The 20,663-nt window shown below is 43.8% G+C and overlaps 1 protein-coding gene across 7 annotated transcripts in view; it reads left to right on the forward strand.

Moving 5' to 3' along the window:
* CTNNAL1 (catenin alpha like 1) overlaps positions 1 to 20,663 on the forward strand; it is a 148,118-nt gene that overhangs the window by 74,642 nt on the left and 52,813 nt on the right. For 5 of the 7 annotated variants that reach the window (XM_043508508.1, XM_038389740.2, XM_043508509.1 and 2 more), the window contains 2 exons: positions 1,440 to 1,640; positions 13,687 to 13,773. In XM_043508508.1, the coding sequence (XP_043364443.1) occupies positions 1,440 to 1,640; positions 13,687 to 13,773 (288 nt within the window). The remainder of the gene's footprint in view (positions 1 to 1,439; positions 1,641 to 13,686; positions 13,774 to 20,663) is intronic. The other 2 variants (XM_043508511.1, XM_043508513.1) reach the window with 1 other exon arrangement.

The following is a 20,663-nucleotide window of genomic DNA, read 5'->3' on the forward strand; positions in this document are numbered from 1 at the left end:
TGATGGCATATATCACATTGGTAGATGCACAGGTGAAGGATCCTCTGATATTGTGGCTGATGTGAGTAGGCCCTATGATGATGTCCCCTGAATAGATATGTGGACAGAGTTGGCAACAGGCTTTGTTGCAAGGATGGGTTCCTGGGTTAGTGGTTCTGTTGTGTGTGGTTGCTGGTGAGTATTTGCTTCAGGTTGGGGGGCTGTCTGTAAGCAAGGACTGGTCTGTCTCCCAAGATCTGTGAGAGTGATGGGTTGTCCTTCAGGATAGGTTGTAGATCCTTGATGATGCGTTGGAGAGGTTTTAGTTGGGGGCTGAAGGTGATGGCTAGTGACGTTCTGTTATTTTCTTTGTTGAGCCTGTCCTGTAGTAGGTGACTTCTGGGTACTCTTCTGGCTCTGTCAATCTGTTTCTTCACTTCAGCAGGTGGGTACTGTAATTGTAAGAATGCATGATAGAGATCTTGTAGGTGTTTATCTCTGTCTGAGGGGTTGGAGCAAATGCGGTTATATCGTAGAGCTTGGCTGTAGATAATGGATCGTGTGGTGTGATCTGGATGAAAGCTGGAGGCATGTAGGTAGGAATAGCGGTCAGTAGGTTTCCGATATAGGGTGGTGTTTATGTGACCATCCCTTATTAGCACCGTAGTGTCCAGGAAGTGGATCTCTTGTGTGGACTGGTCCAGGCTGAGGTTGATGGTGGGATGGAAATTGTTGAAATCATGATGGAATTCCTCAAGGGCTTCTTTTCCATGGGTCCAGATGATGAAGATATCATCAATGTAGCGCAAGTAGAGTAGGGGCATTAGGGGATGAGAGCTGAGGAAGTGTTGTTCGAAGTCAGCCCTAAAAATGTTGGCATACCGTGGGGCCATGCGGGTACCCATCACAGTGCCACTGATTTGAAGGTATACATTGTCCCCAAATGTGAAATAGTTATGGGTGAGGACAAAGTCACAAAGGTCAGCCACCAGGTTAGCTGTGACATTTCTATATATCCCTGCACCTAAACTTTGGTCAAGATTCCCATGATGCGGCTGCCCAAGAATATGCACTTTACTATATGTAAAATTTTTATAAAAATTTTGAATGCAGGAAGGTGTGTAAAAGACCAAACAAAACATGAATACCACATTATGTTTAGCAACAGTCACTAGATTGGGTTTATCTTTCTATTCACAGCAGAACTATTATAGTACAGAAATAGTGAAATATGCTTAACTTTGCTGTTTGTTTCAGTGGTGAGATACAAATTACATTGCTAATGGTGCTAGTAGGTGAAGAAACAAAATGGATGGCTGCAGGTGGGTAAAATTTCTCATTGGTAGAAAGTGCTAACAATAGGCTAAAGGAAAGCTCAAGGGTGGGAGAAAAGGCACGATACATCCACTATCTGTATTTACATGAATGATTCACAGGGAACTGAATTTTATCCTTTACAGAATAAGATGGAAGGTCTTCGGGAGAATCTTTATGTTCTCTCTAAGGAGAATCTTTCAACAATGCTGGAACTCATTCTGGAACACACAGAAGATTTTACTGATTCTGCCTACACCAGCCATGAGCACAGAGAACGCATCCTGGAGCAGTCCAAGCAGGCTAAAATGGAACTAGAGCAGCTGGTTTCAGTGTGGATGCAAGCTGTAAGAGCTTTTTAGCAAAGTAAATCTTTTCATCTATACTTTGGAAAGAAAAACATGTTTTTTAGACTTTTTGTCTTTTTTGGTTTAAGAAAACAGAATGCATGTAATATATCAAAAAGCAGTTCATTATAGCAACCTCCACCCCAGTCCTCTACATTGCTCTTGCAGCCTTGAGGATATTTTAGTTTTCCATTGTTTTAGTCTATCTCCTTCTCTGCCCACATAATGCTCTGAATTCTGGCCACCATCCTTGCGGTGAACAATTGCATGGCATTCTTTTCAGAGACCATTGTAGCTCCTTACTTGATTATCTCATTACTCAACAGTAATTCTTTTAATTATTTTCTCTCTTCCAAAAAAAGAGAGCATTAGCTTTTTAATTAAAAACAAAAGTAGTAACCAGTGGAATATTTTAAATTAAAATATACTAATGGAACACCTAGTCATGTGTCCTACTTTTCCAGTATTTTTAGAGTTCAAAAATAATTTTGTTACTTGTGGAGATTTTAAATTGGTAGGGTGGTCGGTTTTTTTGTTTCACTGAAACTGTGTACAGGCTAATCCAGAATGTTGAAAACTTTTGAAAGCTAAATTCCCTTTCAAGAATATGAAAACAATTGTGCAGCCCTATCAGCCCCCCGATGTAATGTTGAAAGTCTGCTCAGAATGAGTGTCCACTCAAATGGACAGACATCACACTCATATTTGGGTCACATTTTCAAGGTTTTCTTCCTAATCTTAACAGGTGGAGACTGATGTTTTTAATGGAAGCTGAGGCTCTGGAGAATAATGGAGAGGCCTTGGGTTCTCTTAAGTAGACTCCTCTGTGCTTTCCCAGGCAGTGTCCCACGCTTTGGAAGATATTGGGTTAATCCAGGGGTGGGCAAACTTTTTGGCCCAAGGGCCACATTGGGGTTGTGAAACAGTATGGAGGGCCGGGTAGGGAGGGCTGTGCCTCCCCCAAACAGCCTGGTCCTCACCCCCTCCCACTTCCCGACCCTGACTGCCCCCCTCAGAACCCCTGACCCATCCAACCCCTCCCCCCCCCGCTCCTTGTCCCCTGACCGCCCCCTCCCAGGAACCCTGGCTCCTAACCACACCCATGGGACCCCACCCCCTATGCAACCCCCCTGCTCCCTATCCCCTGACTGCCCTGACCCCTATCCACACCCCCGCCCCCTGACAGGCTCCCCGGGACCCCCGATCCATCCACCAACCCCCACTCCTTATTCCCTGACTGCCCTGTCCTGGGACCCGTCCCTAACTGCTGCCCAAGAACCACACCCCCATCCAACCCCCCCTGCTTCCTGTCTTCTGACAGTCCCCCTCCCTGAACCTCCACCCCATCCAACCGCCCCGTCCCCTGACTGCCCCCCCCCCGGAACCCCTTGCCCCTTATCCAACACCTCCCTTCCCCCGCCCCCTTACCATGCCGCTCAGAGTGGCAGGACAGGCTTATTGGGAAGCCTGGGAGGTGGGCGGGTGCAAGTTGCACTGCCTGCCCCGCGGCTTGGCTGCGGGGGAGGGGAACAGCAGGGGAGGGACCGGGTTCTAGTCTTCCCAGCTGGGAGCTCAGGGGCCGGGTAGAACGGTCCCGCGGGCCGTAGTTTGCCCATCTCTGGGTTAATCTGTAATCTAGTTAGAAACCTTACTTACAGTTCACTTTTTACAAAAAAATTATGGACTGATATTTAAAGCTTTTGAACAAAGATCATATGTCACTCATACTCGCATGTCGAAGAATACACGAGCAGCATTACAGAAAGCAGGGGAGGGGGGCAAGGATATCTCAGTTGGCCTGCTAAACCCAGGATTGAGAGTTCAAATCCTTGAGGGGGCCATTTAGGGATCTGGGGCAAAAATTGGGGATTGGCCCTGCTTTGAGCAGGGGGTTGGACTAGATGACCTCCTGAGGTCCCTTCCAACCCTGATATTCTATGATTCCTTTGCGTAGCACCTGACTTTCTAAGACCATGTCCACATTGGGAATTTGGCAATGTAGCTGGACCAATGCAAATCTCAAGCATAAACAAGGACATCCACAATTTTCAGGTAGAGTTTACCCCAGCTTTAAATGCCTCTGTCCTGGGGCAACAGCTTAAAAGATCTTTTTTTCTTTCTTCTTCATGTTTAAAGTCCTCTTGCAAGTGCTTCTGGGGAGTCCTAAGCAAGATAGTGCTTTACTAGCACTGTACTAGTAGTCACTAAAGTTTGACAGCAGTTTAGGAACTGAAGCTTCCTAGGCTTTTATTTGTTCAGAACAAAGATGCTTTGTATACCTTATGGAAGGGATATTTCTTAGACTTTCTCCCTCAGTGTCCATTCTTCCTCTTGACTTTGGTAAGAGATGGCCTTATGGGGTTCAGTTTAATGGATTTTGCATTTAGGATCCATTGTATATCTGGGCAGAAGGGACTCGGGTCCTGTGTCTGCCAGTACTGATTTCCCATAGTATATGGGAGATGTAGTACATTCCATCCTGTATTTGCCCCTTTCAGGGCTTGATTAAGGCATGCGCCTTCTAGGCCCATACTCCAGATCAGAGTCACATGATGAGATCAGAATCTATCCTATTTTTTTGTTGTTTTGTTTGTTTTAAAGTTCTTTGAGTACTTGCTCATGTCAATTCCATTTTGGGTTTTGCCAGAGATTTCCGCTTTAGCGGTATTCTTAGGGCCAGCTGTGGCGCCCTCTGGAGTAGTGCGCTCGTGCAGTGGTATATCAGGTGCCACTGGCCCTGCTCTCAGTTCCTTCTTACTGCCCATAGTGGTTAGTCCGAGTGCCTTTACTTGCGTAGCAAAGGCTAGCAGTTTCTTCTTGTCCACGATGGACTTCGTGCCTTAAAGCCTTTTGTAAATAGTTTGTTGATAGTGTTACCTAAGTAACTGTTGTTAGTTAGCAATTAGAGTCCCATCTGGGACTTGATCCCAAGCAGGGCGTGCCCCAATCTCTCAGCTTTAAGTTGTGTTCAACATGCAGCAGACGAATGCCCATCAGTGATCCACATGACAGTTGTCTCAAGTGTCTGGGAGAAAGCCCGAGGAAGGACAAGTGTCATATTTGTAAAACCTTTCGCCCTCGTACCCAGAAGGAGAGGGATATCCACTTGAGAGCTCTCCTAATGTAATTGGCTTTTTGTGGCTCCACAAAAATTGGCTCCACAGCTGACCCCATGCTGAGTGGATCAGCTTCAGTGTGGAGCGCACTACCGGCATCGGACTCGGCCCAGCACCGCTCCCCCTCACTGGTGCCCAGGAAGTGGCAGAAGAAGCGGAGCCCTTCGGCGCTGAAGGACCGTGGGCTTATGGGCAAAGGACCTATGTCAGGCCATGTGCCCACTTTGGGGCTTCAAGGGGGTATTGCAGCGATCAGACCCTCAAGCCCAATCAGGGACCCGCCCCCCACCCCGGGCAGTGGCAGGAGCTCCCAGCCCACAGTGGGGCCTTCAGGGCCCGAAGTGGTTCCAGCAGCTAAAGAGCAAAGTCGACCGGCTCCACAGGCTCCACGCCAGGGGACTGAGTTGGTCCTGCCCCCAGCACCAAAGAGCAAGTCCACCAGAGTGCAGCAACATAGAGTCGCGGAACACCCTTGGGCATCGGACCGCAGTTGCAGGTCTCCTTCGCCGCAATCTCGGTTCCCGCCTCAGCTCACCGACCAGAAGGCCTACGTTCCCAGTGAGATCCCCACTGACCAGACTCTTGTAATGACTTTAATGTATCTGGAGCATCTTTCCTCTCTCCAGCTCATATCCCCCAAATTCTCTCCTCTTGCAGGGCTTACTTTCCATGGGCTAAGTGACAGACACCCCTCTCCTGGGAAGTTCCTGAAAAATTTCTGCTACTATTGAGTTCCTCTCTGATCTCCATATCCTTTCTGTTGGCTATGATCTGAGACAGAGCCCTCCTGTGTCCATAGCCCTCAAACGTTAGCCCAGACTTTGACAGGTAGTTTAGTTGTAGTTAGAAAGGATCACTTGCCATTTGCACCGGCCATACCACACTGCACTAAGGGCCACCATGGCCATGCTCGCACCAGCAGACCAACCTATCTGAAGACCCCAGCCAGTTCTCCCACTAAACCTCATTACACCCTTCTCAAGGACCTGGTGCCTTACCCAGACCCCAAGTTGCTGATCCTGTTAAACCTGGTTCTGGCGAGAGGCATCATTACACCATCCACATGTCATTTTATGGTCCTAAACAGTGGCTGGCCTGTGGGTGCTTTGACAATGTCAAGCTGCTGGTGCAGAGATATGCCTTTGACTATGCTGCTACAAGACAGATGGTACCAACGGAGTTGGATGATTTACCCCATGGACGAACAGGAGGTGGTGATACTGGTTTCCCCAATGATTCAGACCTGGGACAGCAGCCCAGAGAGAGCATCCAGAGGCCCCTACATCCCAGTGACATATACTGTGGAGCTAGAGGTAAGTGGTACCCCTCCCCCCATCGGGCCCACCTCCATACCCATATGATCCCACCCACTGGCCGCACAGGAGCTCTTTGCATCCATGTCATCGAGCTCCAGACTGTGAGAACCCTGGGCACAGCTTTTGGCAGACAGCGCCTCTAGGAAAGGAGCCTCACACCTCCCAGACAAAGTGGGGAAGCAAGAACAGCCAGAGCAGCCAGTGTGCTGGCAGGTGTGCTGACAGCATCTTCTTCTCTGGATGAGGCAGTGGTGCTGGCCTCTCCCTCCCTTCCGGATGAGAACAGAAAGTGCTAGGAACTGCTGATGAGGATTGCTGAAAAAGGTTCAGGATCTCACCCATGGACATTCTTCAGTCCATAGTTCCTTCCTAGGTGGCTCTCCCTAGACCATTTTGAAGCCTGCTAGGGATATGTAGCACACAGCAGCCATCAAAGAGGGTTGAGGAAAAAATGTTTTGTTCCCTCCAAAGGGGTGGGATATTGGTTTTAAACTGTAACCTGAACTTTGTTCTTCTCTATGACCACTTAGATGACAAGAGACTTCAACCCAAGTCTGCCCCTTCGGACAAGGATACCAAGAGACTCATCTCTTCAGCATAAAGAACTTTTTGTCATCCAGGCTATTCCTTATTGTGAGCTACCAAGAACTCGTGTCAAAATATGATTTTATTCATTACACCACACAGTCGGAGATCATCAGTTTATTACCACTGGAATGTAGACCCCGGTTTCAGGCTGTCTTAAATGAAGGGAAGCTGGTAGCCAGATTGTCACCTCAGGTGTCGCTTGATGCACTGGATATGGCTTCCTTTGTCAGGTCAACCTCAGTGGTTATGTGGTGGGCCTCTTGGCTGTAGTCCTCTGGGTTCCCATTGGAGGTCCAGGAGACAACTGAAGATCTCCCCTTTTGAGGGTAACAACCTTTTCAGTGAGAGAAGCTATGTCACTTCATTCCCTTAAGGATTAGTATGCCATTCTCTGCTCCTTGCAATTATACATCTTGGCTCTTCACGTGAAATACTCTAAGTCACTGCCGCACAGATACTGGCCAATCCCTCAGCTGTACTACCACTAGAAGATCTGTGAGCCACCAAGAAAACACCAGTGTGTGCAGTGTGGTAGACATTGCACCACCAGCATACCCTCTCTGGACTCAGCTGCCTACCAAGAAGACATTTTGATGGAACGCTCGAGAGCTATCAACCAGTCTCCCTCAAATCTTTTGGTGGCTGCCTGGCTCATTTCCTTCTGACATAGCAGTGTATAATTCCAGGCAAATGGGTCTTAGACATTATTGCAACTGGTGCATGATTGAATTCCTGCTCCCCCTCCTCAGAAACCCCTTCCTCATCCCTATTCAGGGACACTTTCACGAGAGGATTTTCAGCAAGGAGCTGGATTCTTTAGTCTAGTTAGGGGCAATAGAGCCTGTACCCCCTTGTCACAGGAGTGGGTGGAAGAGCTTTTACTCCAAATACTTTTTAATTGGCTGGAGACCCATCCTAGACTGCAGGCAGCTGAACATTTTCATCTGCCACTCAGGATTCAGGATGATTTTACCCAGGCCACTATAATCCTCTCCCTGAATGTAGGTGACTGGTATGCGGCTCTCAATTTGAAGTATGTCTATTTCCATATAGATACCATTCAGTGCCGAGGAAATTCCTGCATTTCGCTGTGGGCTTAAAGCATTTCCAGTACAAGGTTTTACTCTGGCCATTTGAAGAATGTCCTTGTCATTCCCAATAACAGGAAACCCTCTACAAAAAAGTATTATGCTGCCAAATGGAAGCAGTTCTCCCTGTGGTGCGAGATGCATAATTTGTCTCTGGAGGAGTTTGGATTTCCTCTTGTCTTGGACAATTGTTTTTACAAAAGTCATGGCTGTGGTGGCAGCACACCAGCACCATCAGTACCACCATATGTTTCCCTACCTACGTGACTGACTGCTCATGGTATGATTGCTTCAGGAGGTATATGCATACATCTCCTTATTTGGCCTGTGTAATTCCTTGGGATTTCAGGTAAATCCAGGAAAGTCCACTTCAACACCCACAACAACTATAGAATGTATTGGCACAAATCTGGACTCAGTTGGAGCCAGGGCCTACTTACCACCGAACAGATTCCTTGTGATGAGAGACCTCATTTAACTTCATTTCATCCCTCAGACAACAATCTATTCCTGCGAGGTCACATGGCTGCATGCATCTGTGACCCCCCATTGTGGTCTCTGGGATTGGGTGAGGAAAATTTGTGCTCCAAGCAGAGAAAAGTGTCTTGATTTCCTCAATCTCCAGACATCATTCCCCTAGTAAGACAAGAGGGACAATGTTTATATAGCGGTTTGTTTCCATCGCCCCCCTCTCTCCCCCAAACGCTTGTTACAAGTGCCTCTGCTGGGCTGGGTAGCACACCTGGATGAGCTCATAGTACCAGGACACCAAGAGTCCACACTCCACATCCACCTTCTTGAGCTTTGAGCACAACACAAAGTGTGCAAAAAGTTCCTGCCTTTTATCCAGTTCAATCACATCCGGGTCAGGTTGGACTGCATAACCACTGTTAACTATAGAAACAGGGATGGGGGGGATCAAGGGCCACCCCACTCTGTAGGGAAGTGGTCATGCTCTGACATTGGTGCATCCAGCATCAGATCACCCTCTCTGCAGTACACCTGCTGGGGTAATGAACTCCATAGCAGACACTTTCAGCAAAGATTTTCTCGAGGATCACGAGTTGGAACTCCACTCATCAGTGGTCTAGCAGATTTTTCATCAGTGGGGATTCCCATCATGGGACCTCTTTGCAACCCAGGAAAACCATTGCCCTGCCTGTTGCTCTCAAGATGCCCTGGGGCATGACTCCAGACAAGATGCAATGATCAGGCCCACTGATGTATGCTTTCCCTCCCATTCTCCTCCTATCTTGCACCGTCTAAAAGATCAAGTAGGACAAGGCAACAGTGATTTTAATAGCACCATGGTGGCCATGACAATTCTGTTCACGATGGCTGTGCAGATAGTCTCCCACCTGTGCATTCACTTGCAGTCATTTCTGGACCTGCTGTCACAGAGCAAAGGGAGGACTAACCATCCCTCCATCTGGCAGCCTGATTTTTGGATGTGCAACAAGCTTAGAGATTCTTCTCAGAGTAGGTTCAATCCATCTTTCCCAATAGTAAGAAACCTTCTAGAAGAAAGTGTTACGTTACCAAATGCAAGCAGTTCTTCCTGTAGAGCCAGATGAATGCTTTGCGTCTGGAGGAGTCTGGATTTCCTCTTGTCCTGGACAATCTCCTCTCCTCTACTTGAAGTCATCAGGCCTGTACATTAGTTCGCTATGGGTACATTTAGCCTTTCATCCTATGGTGGTGAACTGCTTAATTTTCACCCACCCTATATCAGCAATGTTCTTAAAAGACATTGTCAGAACATTCCCATCAATATCAAGATTCAAATCTGATGGTTTTGCAGCATAGGAACCTGCCACTAGATCACTTGGCTTCCTGTACCCTATGTGACAGACCCAGACCAGTGGGGTACAGGAGTCTGGTAGAAAGCGAATATACTGGCCGCTGGATGAATAGTTTTCTGTTCCCTGAGTGACCAGAGCAGGGGATGCCCTAGAGCAATCAGGAATCTGCTAGAACCAATTAAGACAGGCTACTCAATCAAGACACCTGGAGCCAATTAAGAACATACTAGAATCAGTTATGGCAGGCAGACTAATCAGGACACCTGGCTTTTAAAAAAGACCTCCCATCAGTTAGTGGAGGGCATGCAAGGAGCAGGGAGTGAGAAGGCGTGCTGCTGGAAGATTGAAGAGTACAAGCGTGATCAGGCTTCAGGAGGAAGATCCTGCAGTGATAAAGAAGGTGCTGGGGGGAGACCATGGGGAAGTAGCCCAGGGAGTTGTAGGTGTCACGCAGCTGATTCAGGAGACACTGTATACAGCTGCTATCCGCAGGGCTCTGGGCTGGAACCCAGTGTAGAGGGCGGGCCCGGGTTCCCTCCATCCCTCCAACTCCTGATCAGACACAGGAGGAGCTGACCTGGTCTGTGAGCAACACCAGAAGGGAAGGTCTAATTTGGAAAGGGATCTGGCCTGTCCTTGACCCACTAGGTGGGACAACAGAGACTCTGGAGATTGTTCACCGTTTCCCCCATGCTGGCCAGTGATGAGGTTAACTGAGTGAACAGCAGAAGCGGCCAAACTGAAGGCTGCCATGAACCTCTGAGGTGAGCAAATCCACCAAAAAGCACAGAACTCACCAAGGCAGAGGAGGAACTTTGTCACACCTCTTACTTTTATCGATGAAAATGGCCTTCCTAACAGCTATTGCCCCCACCAAGAGAGAGGGGGAACAATAATAGGGAGGGCAGGAGACCACTCCCTCAGAATGTAGAGCTTCATCCTTTTACCTGGACAAGGCAAGGCCCTTTAGAAGATCTCTGTGGTTATTCATTTCCATTGCTGAGAGGATGAAAAAAGAAGCAATATCTTCCCAGAGACTCACTGAATAGATTTCTAACTGCATCTTCCTCTGCCATGAGCTTGCAGAAGCCCCTCCTTCTCAGTCTGTCAGGGCTCTTTCCACCAGAACTTAAGCTCCCTTCATGGAATGAGCTTCCCTGAAAGGAATCCTACTCCCTGAGACTTGTAAAGCAGCAACCTAAGGTTCCTTTCACATGTTTACAAGGCACAATGCCCTGATGCAAACCTTAGCTGAGGATGCTTCCTTTGGTTCAGTGATCCTATGAACTGTGGTGCAGAGCACTTCCTTGCACCTGCTTCCTCAATAAACGCTCCTTGGGAGTCACCTACGATGAATCTCCATAGGAACCAGTACTTGAAGAAGAAAAGAAGAGTCTTGTTTGAGTAGTGTCCCTATGGGTGCTCCACTTGAGGCGTGCATACACCTTGGATCAGAGATTTTTGGTAGCAGCACCTGCTCAGCCCATGCATGCCCCCTTCACACCTTCATGTCCTCTACTAAGGATATACAGGGCTTCATGGGTTCCTTCTCAACTACCTGAGATCTAGCATGCCAACTTTTATTATTATTCAAGCTTAGCTTTGCGATTCTTAGTTATAGTTTTAGTGTTAGTTGTAGTTACCTGTGTTAAGTTTTCTTTCATAATGTCTCACTTTTGTTTATTCCTTCTCCTGGTTTCCCATACGGAGAGGTTTCCCTCAATGTTGCATATGTTGTGGGAATATGCCAGGATCTCTAGGATTTAAGCATTGTCTCACTTGACGAGACTCTATCCCTGTCAGTGACAGACATTTCCAGTGCATTAGTTATTTGGGGGACATGCACGTCCCGCAGAAGTGCAATATTAGCTCAGACTTTAAGAGCAGAGCTAGGCAAAAGTGGGAGATCCTTATAATTAAGGCTAAGATTTTGTCATGGTTATTTTTAGTAAAAATCATGGACACGTCACGGACACTAAACAAAAATGAACGGAAGCCATGACCTGTCTGTGACTTCAGCTGCTGCAATTCCATGGTTTCCCCAGCTACCATGGTGGCTGGAAACTGTGGGGTTCCCCTTCTGCCCGCGGCGGTTGGAAGCTGCAGGGTGACCGTATTTCCCAAAGAGAAAACAGGACACCCCCAGCCACTTGTCCGGGGCATCCTGCTCCTCCCCCACACAAGGCTGTCGCCCATTGCTAGAACCCTGAGGAGGGCCTCCTCAGGAGTCCGTCATCTATTGCTGGAACCTTGCAGGGGACCGCCTGTCGCTGCTGTTGCCTGAAACTGGAACTCTGCTAGGGCCCCGCTGGCTGCCAGCTCCACCATCCCGCAGCCCCTGGGGCTGAAGTAGGGAATGTCATGGAGGTCTTCTATGACATAAACGTAGCCCTTACTTATGATGTCAGGATTTCCCCCCTTCCCGCCCCGTACATCGGCCTCTGAGTGAGCATAGTGCCTCAGTACTGTGTTTGCCCCAACCTTCGTGGGAAAAGGCATCAGAAGGTTCTTGGAAGGCCCCTTAAAAAAAGGAGTTTTAGTTCTCCTCATAAAGAGTCCACTTTAGAAAAAGTCTCGGTCTTTGCAAAAATCAACTGTACGAGTGCTGAGGTCCCATGCTGGGTACTGCTGAGGTTCCAGGCTCCTTTGGTTACTGGTAACATTTCTAAGAGCCATGCTACCAACTATACTTCAGTAGCTAAAACATCCTCAGTATCATCTAAACATGATTGTGAGAGCTGAGAGAAACATTCTGCTTCCCAGAAGCTTACACCAACAGATTTTAGTATGTAACCTTCAGAACCTAGTCATATGACTCCCTTGGTATCACAGAAGTCTAAACTGCCATCTGCTATCACTTGGTTACCTCTAAAGCACTCAACATTTATCAGTACTGACAACTTCTAAAGAAAGTGACTTGTTGAAACATACAACTCCCTTGGTACTGCAAATCCACCCAGTACCATAGGAGTTTAGACATTCCCGAGACTTTCTTTTCAGTTGAGCCAGCTTGTCACATTCTGACAGACAAAAAATTGCTTTAAGCAGGAGCTAAATTGGAGAGAACATATCAGAAACATAAGGGTAAAAGCATTACAAGAATATTGTAATTATCCCCAAAACAAACATTACAAACTCCATTTTAATTTAATTTTTTGCCTGTTATGGAATACATTTCTCGGGAAGGCAATTGAAAGAAAGTATAAAGAAATTCAAGAGACACCGAACAATCAGGAATATTGCTTTAAGATGTGTTTTAAAAGATACATTATCAGACTGGGCAGCTATTCCTTTTAAAAAAAAAAAAAATTATGCCACACACAATCCAGAATCTGTGTTATTCATCTGGTTGTAGCTGTTAGAGAGAGAGAGAGTCAAGATAAGGTTTAAATCTGACCACATCCATCTTGTGCTGATGCTCTTAATTAAGATAATTTTCCCCCCATCAAGTTTTGGAGAAAGAGAAACTTTTTAGCACCTATCTTCCCCGCCCCCCCCCCCCAAACGTGCATCCTCCTTCACTTTTGTGCAGGTTGTCTTGTTTTGCAAATGCACACAAATTCCAAACCCGAAAGCATTGTTTTTGTATAAATTGATTGAAAGATTCATAGCAACAATTCTTATGTTACATGAACAATTGAAATTTTTAGGGCATAGAAAAAGATTTAGTCAATTATTTATTAAGTAAACTTCTTGAATTTAAAATACAAACATTAATTTGGTGAATTATTCTTTTTTAAATAATGAGGGTTTTTATAAAATCTACTCTTGTGGGCTTTTAAAAACTGGAATAGCTGTAGCTAGCTTAACAGGATGGTTCAGGCATAAAGATTTGATAGCTCATACTAAATAAAAAAGCCCTCTTTTCTCAAAGAACACAATGTTCAAAACTGAAAAATCCTTCTTGAATAAAAATAAAGTTGATGGTCTGGCATCATTAATTGTTTTTTTAATAGATTCTTGATTCAGTGATGAATTATCAAATGCAGTAGTAATAATGAATTAATATAAAATTTGTTTTTTTTTTTTTTTTAAAGAAAATGTACTTAAAACTGAATTACTGCATTAACACAGTCTGGGATAATTTGTACATCAGTTGGGGTATTTTTTTAAAAATGTTTGTCTTTTTCTTGTAGCAAAGCCAGAAAACAAAGGATATCACAGAAGACTTGGAAGTAGCCATACTAAAAACAATCCAATGTATGAATGAACTCAAAAGAGAAGTAAGTACAGCTTATATAAACACAGTCTGAAGAAGATTTTGAATCGCCTTTATTTTCATGTGTAATGCAAAATAAGGCCCTGACTCTGCAAAGGCATAAACATCACATTACATGCTATGAATAGTTCTGTTGACTCAGCTGAACACTCTGATAGTCTTAACTTTATGCCTGTAGGTAGTATCATAGAATCTTATCCTGCAACACTTACTCAAGTGAGCAGAAATCAGTGGGACACTTCTAAGAGTAAGGACTGTTTGCATAAGTAAATGTTTACAGGATCTGATTTATAGTGAATTTCACAATGGAGCCAGTGCTGCTGTAGAAGTCAATTTAAAAACTTCTTCATAGGGAGCAGGAACAAGTAGTACATTTTCAAATGCATATATATATAATCCACAGAGAAGCAAGGAAGGTGAGGTAATATCTTTTAGTGGACCAGCTTCTGTCTGAATTTGTTTAGCTCAGACACTCTGCTTTCTTCTCCAGACCTGAAGAAGAGCTCTGTGTAGCTCGGAAGCTTGTACCTTCCACCAAAAGAAGTTGGCCCAGTAAAAGATATTTCCTCATCTACCTCTTGTGTCTCATATCCTGGGTCCAACACAGCTACAACAACACTATATAATCTGCCAGTTTAGTGCCAAATTTTGCTCTTGGATGCATGCATAGCTCTGATTAAGGTTTACTATATAAAAAGGTAGTACTTACTTCATAGGATTTTTAAGAAACTAGGAGTTATGTTGACCAGTAATTATTACAGTATCCACGTGTAGTTGTGAAAACTGAATAAATGGCTTTTGCAATTTCTTTGCATTTTACTTATTGCAATTGAGAAGAAAACTTACTTATTTTCACTATGAAATACATTAAATATGTGCCTTACAAAAACATTTTTTCAGGTATCTTGCTACAATAGATATTGTTAAAATGCAGCCTAAAAAAACTAGAAGTTAATTATTTACCAAGATAATTATTGTAGGAACTGCAATTATTCATAGTAGTATCTGACATCCTGCACATTTTTATCCTGAAGAATTCAAAAGCACTCTAAATATTACAGACAAAAGCTGTTTTAAAATAGCTTTTTACATGCTAAGTCAAGATCTTGAAAGTTAGAAGTATCAGAATTTAGGTTGATCGTGAAATCTCAATTTGATCTTTGGTGCATATATATTATGATTCAGTCTTTTAATTAATGATCATATGCTGTTTTATTTTCCCTCATGGGAACTGCTCCTCGTTCAGTGCACAGGGTGGATGGTGCTCAGTGAATGAGGCATCTATTTAGTATTCTTGTTTATCCTTATTCAGTGGATGGGTTTATGCCTTGTTTACTGCACAACTCAAATTCTGCATTGAATACAGAATTAGTGATTTCCTCCTGGTCTTTTCTGTGGTGTTCCTCACTCTAGTATCTGAGTGCCTCATAAACATATTAAGGCACTTATCTACTCAACTCCCTGGGTGATAAGAGAATTATTGTTCCCATTTTACAGTTGGAGAAACAGACAAAGTGACTTGCCTGAGGTTTACTCATGGGGGAATTCTGCACCACTTTGCACATGCAGAATTCAAGTCCCCTGCAAATTTTTTTTCTCTGCAGAATATAGATTCTGCTGGAGAGGTGCTGCAGTTACAGCTTTTGTCCACTAGGGGCTACTGTGGTGCCATAAGAGAGGGCAGCCAACTGGAGAGGCTGCATTCCTCACTGCGGGGCCAGGTGAGGGTGCACCAGACAAACAGAGAGGGGTACGCAAGGCAGCTAGGGGGTGGTGTCACAGATGGGGATTCAGACCGGCTAGTGGTGGGGACAGACTAGACTAGACTAGACTAGGATCTAGTGGGGCAACTGCATTGAGCCAGGGGCTGAATGGGAAGTGGGCTGTGGGGCCATATGGGGGACAGAGGCAGATATTCCTAATTGAATGGCATTGGCTAGGAGTCTGCATGGGGGAGGCTCCCCAACTCTCTAACAATCCCGCCCCCCCCCCCCCCAAAAGTAACCTGTTCCATGCTTTTCCTACCCACATCCAACAACCCTCCAGGTTCACTCCCAGGTTCCTTCCCTCAGCTCCTCTGTTACCCCTGACTCCTCCCAAGACTTTGCACTGCTTCTGTGAGGGGTGCCAGAAATACGTTTGTGTATTGTAGTTTAAATGAATTACTCAGAGTTCTGTATTAATATGCCTAGTAAAGAATCTTATTTGTCAAAAAAACATTTTCTGAATTTTTTTCTCTGTATTGTTAGACATATTTGCAGACAGATAATTTAAAATAAATTACCAAAATAATTGAAACTGGCATGATTATATTGTTATTTTGACAAATATACAGAATTTTGCTGCATTTTAAAATACTGTGCACAGAATTTTTAACTTTTTGACACAGAATTCCCCCCCGGAGTAGAGGTTGTGCTGCAAGTCATTAGCAGAACCCTAATTTGAACTCCGGACCGACTGACTCTCATCCCTTTCCTCATCCCTCCATCCAGAGCTGTTGAGCATACACAGCTTCAGTTTGACTTCATTTGCAACCGACTGCTCAACACACGCCAGGCGTGTCAAATTGGGCACCCAGAAAATGAGGAACACACAGATAGTAGCCTCCTGCCAACATTTTGATGCGACTTGCTCATCATAAGGAAATCTGTGGCAGAGACAACAATAGAATAGAGTTCTCCTGTGCGACATTCACCTGTTTTAACCACAAGACACCTGTCTCATTCTGTACATACCTGCCTATTCTAGAGCAAATGAGGTAGGGGCTTCTTCTGCACACAATTCTGACTTATTCCCTGACCGCCATCCATCCTGTGCACTAAAAATAGTATGTGATCATGCAGTTAACACAATCTCATAATGCATATGTGTAAAGGGGCCAGATTTAATTTGCATAGGAAGTGCTTGACTTTGCAATCTTAAATAATTTTCTTATAATGTCATTTTTAATATCATTTCCATTGTTAGTCTTAAAAAAAAAAATTAAAAACAAACTCTGTTTTGTACAAATGTAATGTCAACAGTTTGAACCCTGAACCTCTCAACACTGCAACTCAGACTTCTACCACTAAAGTTTGAAGATTTACTAAATTAACTGGCAGCAGCGAATAGTTATCCTCTGTAAACCAAACACTAGAAGAGGATATATAATACACGTACCCAATGGGAGCATGAGAAGCTCTGCTTTATTGACAGTGTAGCTAAGGTCAGAGATATGGCAAATTATTTGAGAGGCAGTGGAGCTAATGGGGTGTCATTGGGTTTGACATATTAGAAATCTGCATTCTACATTCCCAGCTTTTGTAGCCTCTCTGGGGGGAATGAAGTCTTGCTTAATGAAGGGTTTGTGAAGGCTATAGAACTATTAACACCTCTCAGTAGAAGTGAGTCTAACTCAGTGCTGTCTTGGTTCCCAGCTGTTTGTGCTCCACGGCTTCTTATCCTGCACCTGTGAAGGGGGTTGGTCCTCTGGGGCCAGGTTCTGGATCCTGGGTGTGGCTGAGAAGTCTGACCTGCCACATTCTCCCACATCCCCTGCTTCTATAAATTGATCCATCAGGATCCAGGCTCTTTCTGCTTCTGAGAGTTCCAAAACCTTGCAGCAACCCCTATATTAGGTTGCCTTACAATTTTCATTATAAAAAATTCAATTTTCTGAAGTTATAATACCTCCATTGTTTAAAGACCACTTTATAAACTCAGTAGGGAGATTGCTTTGGGACAGAGGACATGCCTTTTGCTTGCCTCATGAAATTCTATTTAAAGTTAGCTGATTAGTACAATAGTAGTGGGGCCTAGCCTTAGCATGTTTAGAGATTATGGCACGCTGCCAAAATTATGCTGCCAGTCCCTCCTGTGATACAAGCAAAATATTTGCAAGAATCATTTTATTAATCACTACAATGAACCCAGCTCTGGGTTAAAACACGGCAATATTAAATAGCACAGGGCAACATTATTTAAGAGTTTACAGTGAGAAATGAAGAATACTACAGTTGATTGAAAACATAGCCGGAATTTAGGTAGGCAGAAGTACTGTAGGTAAGTTTATGTGAAGGCACTAATAAAAAGGCAAAAATGAAAACCAGACTTCTGTATTTGCCAATAAGTAATATTAGTGCACAAACTTTTTAGTACATTCTGATAATAAAAAGGATTGTTACTTGAACTATTATTCCAGTTAATTTGCAGTTACATATTTAGATTGTTTTTGTGGTTATTCAAGTATTTATTTGTAATATTCAACAGATTTTATATAATGAAAACTGCAACATCACTATGATAAATAAGAAAAACTACCAAGTCAAATATTCAGGCTTCTGATTGAATTTAGTATCCTGTTTAATTTGTTTTTCATGTAGCCAACAGTTGCAGAGAGATTAAGAACTTCGTATTAAAAAAAATGTTTGTAATATGTATTCTTTTAATTTACTCATACAGTAATTCTGCATCATGTACAGCAAGCTGAAAATACCCATCCATTTTCAATTTTATTAGTGTTGGAGGTACTCTGCCACACTGTTTCCCCCACAACCTCACACCTCCACTCTGGACCCCATCAAGACCTCTCTGGAGGTCTGGGGTCTACGGAGAAAGGCAGGATTGGAGATTGGGACAAGTCCCTCCTTTTCCCTCCACCTCAGGGACAACTGCAGAATTGCCAATTCCAAATGTTAAATCCTGAGTCAGGCCCCAAAAAGTATTGGCTTAAAATTTTAAATTAAGTAATTAGGGCTGTCAGGCAATTTAAAAAATTAAGTGTGATTAATCACATTAATTGCAATGTTAATAATAGAATATCATTTATTTAAATATTTTGGATGTTTTCTACATTTTCAACTATATTGATTTCAATTACAAAACAGAATAGTGTACAGTGCTCATTTTGTATTTTTCATTACAAGTACTTGCTGTATAAAAAAACAAGTACTGTGGTGCAGTCTCTTTATCATGAAAGTTGAACTTACAAATGCAGAATTATGTACAAAAAACTACAGTCAAAAATAAAACAATGTCAAATTTTAGAGCCTGCAAGTCCACTAAGTCCTACTTCTTGTTCAGCCAGTCGCTCAAACAAACAAGTTTGTTTACATTTGCAGGAGACAGTGCTGCCTGCTTCTTGTTTACAATGTCACTTGAAAGTGAGAACAGGCATTCTCATGGCACTGTTGTAGCCGGCATCGCAAGATATTTACGTGGCAGATGTATTAAAAATTCATATGTTCCTTCATGCTTCAACCACCCTTCCAGAGGACATGCGTCCATGCTGATGACAGGTTCTGCTCCATAAGGATCCAAAGCAGTGCGGACCAACACGTTCATTTTCATTATCTGAGTCAGATGCCACCAGCCGAAGGTTGATTTTTCTTTTTTTGGTTGCTTGGGTTCTCTCGTTTCCGTATCGGAGTGTTGCTCTTTTAACACTTCTGAAAGCATGCATCACACTTCATCCTTTTCAGATTTTGGAAGGTACTTCAGATTCTTAAACCTTGGGTTGAGTGCTGTAGCCATCTTTAGAAATCTCACATTGGTACCGTCTTTGTGTTTTGTCAGATCTGTAGTGAAAGTATTCTTAAAATGAACAACATGTGCTGGGTCATTATCTGAGACTGTTATAAGATGAAATATATGGCAGAAGGCGGGTAAAACAGAGCAGGAGACATACAGTTCTACCACAAGGAGTTCAGTCACAAATTTAATTAACACATTCTTTTTTTTAACGAGCATCATCATCATGGAGGCATTTCCTCTGAAATGGTGGCTGAAGCTGAAGGGGCATATGAATATTTAGTACATCTGGCACGTATATACCTTGCAATGCCATCTACAAAAGTGCCATGCAAATGCCTGTTATCACTTTCTGGTGACCTTGTAAATAAGAGGGTAGCGTTATGTCCTGCAAATGTAAACAAACTAGTTTGTCTTAGCGATTGACAGAAGGAGAAGTAGGACTGAGTGGACTTGTAGGCTCTGAAGTTTTACGTTGTTTTGTTTTTGAGTGCATCTATGTAACCAAAAAAAAATCAACATTTGTACATTGCACTTTCATGACAGAGATTGCACTACAGTATTTATATGAGGTGAATTGAAAAATAGTATTTTTTTTGTTTATCATTTTTACAGTGCAAATATTTGAAATAAAAAAATAATCTATGCTTTGATTTCAGTTACAACACAGAATACAATATATATGAAAATGTAGAAAAACATCCAAAATATTTAATAAATTTCAATTGGTATTCTATTGTTTAACAGTGCGATAAAAACTGCGATTAATAACGATTAATTTTTTGGAGTTAATCGCGTGAGTTAACGGCAATTAATCGATAGTCCTATAAGTAATTGTTTTGTCTTTGAGTTAGGTTACAACCTGGTCACATTTTCAAGCTTTTCTTTGCAACATTAAGGGTGAGATTCTCTTGTCCTGTGAGTCCAGATGCTGGGATACTAGGAACTGTCTCCAGTGTCTGTGCCTTAATCTGGCTCTGCCTATGTGTCCGCAGTACGCAGTGGAAAAGGCCTGCCACTATCAGTAGGTTATGTGGGGTTTGGGCAAGAAGAGGGACCACTGATCCTTGTTCACACATAGCTGGTGGTCTCAATACAGCTGGTATGCAGCTGGTATAGAGGAGGGCTTATTCCAGTTGCAGTAATTGCCAGGGGGATGCAATGCAATATCCTTATACCCTGGCCTGCCCCCACTGTTTTTCTGTCTGCCCCCAAAAGTCTTGAATACTCAGCTTTTTTTGATGGTGGAGTGGATTTTAGTCTGTGTAATTGAGTAGAAGTTGCAGAGTAAAGCCCCTGAGGTACAAACATTCTTTGCAGACTTCCTCTGAACTTAGTATCAGTACGCTTTTTTTTTAAATTCCTGCCTCTTGGTCATCTGCTGAA

Source organism: Dermochelys coriacea, chromosome 2 (genome assembly GCF_009764565.3).
Source record: "Dermochelys coriacea isolate rDerCor1 chromosome 2, rDerCor1.pri.v4, whole genome shotgun sequence".
Lineage (NCBI taxonomy): Eukaryota > Metazoa > Chordata > Testudines > Dermochelyidae > Dermochelys > Dermochelys coriacea.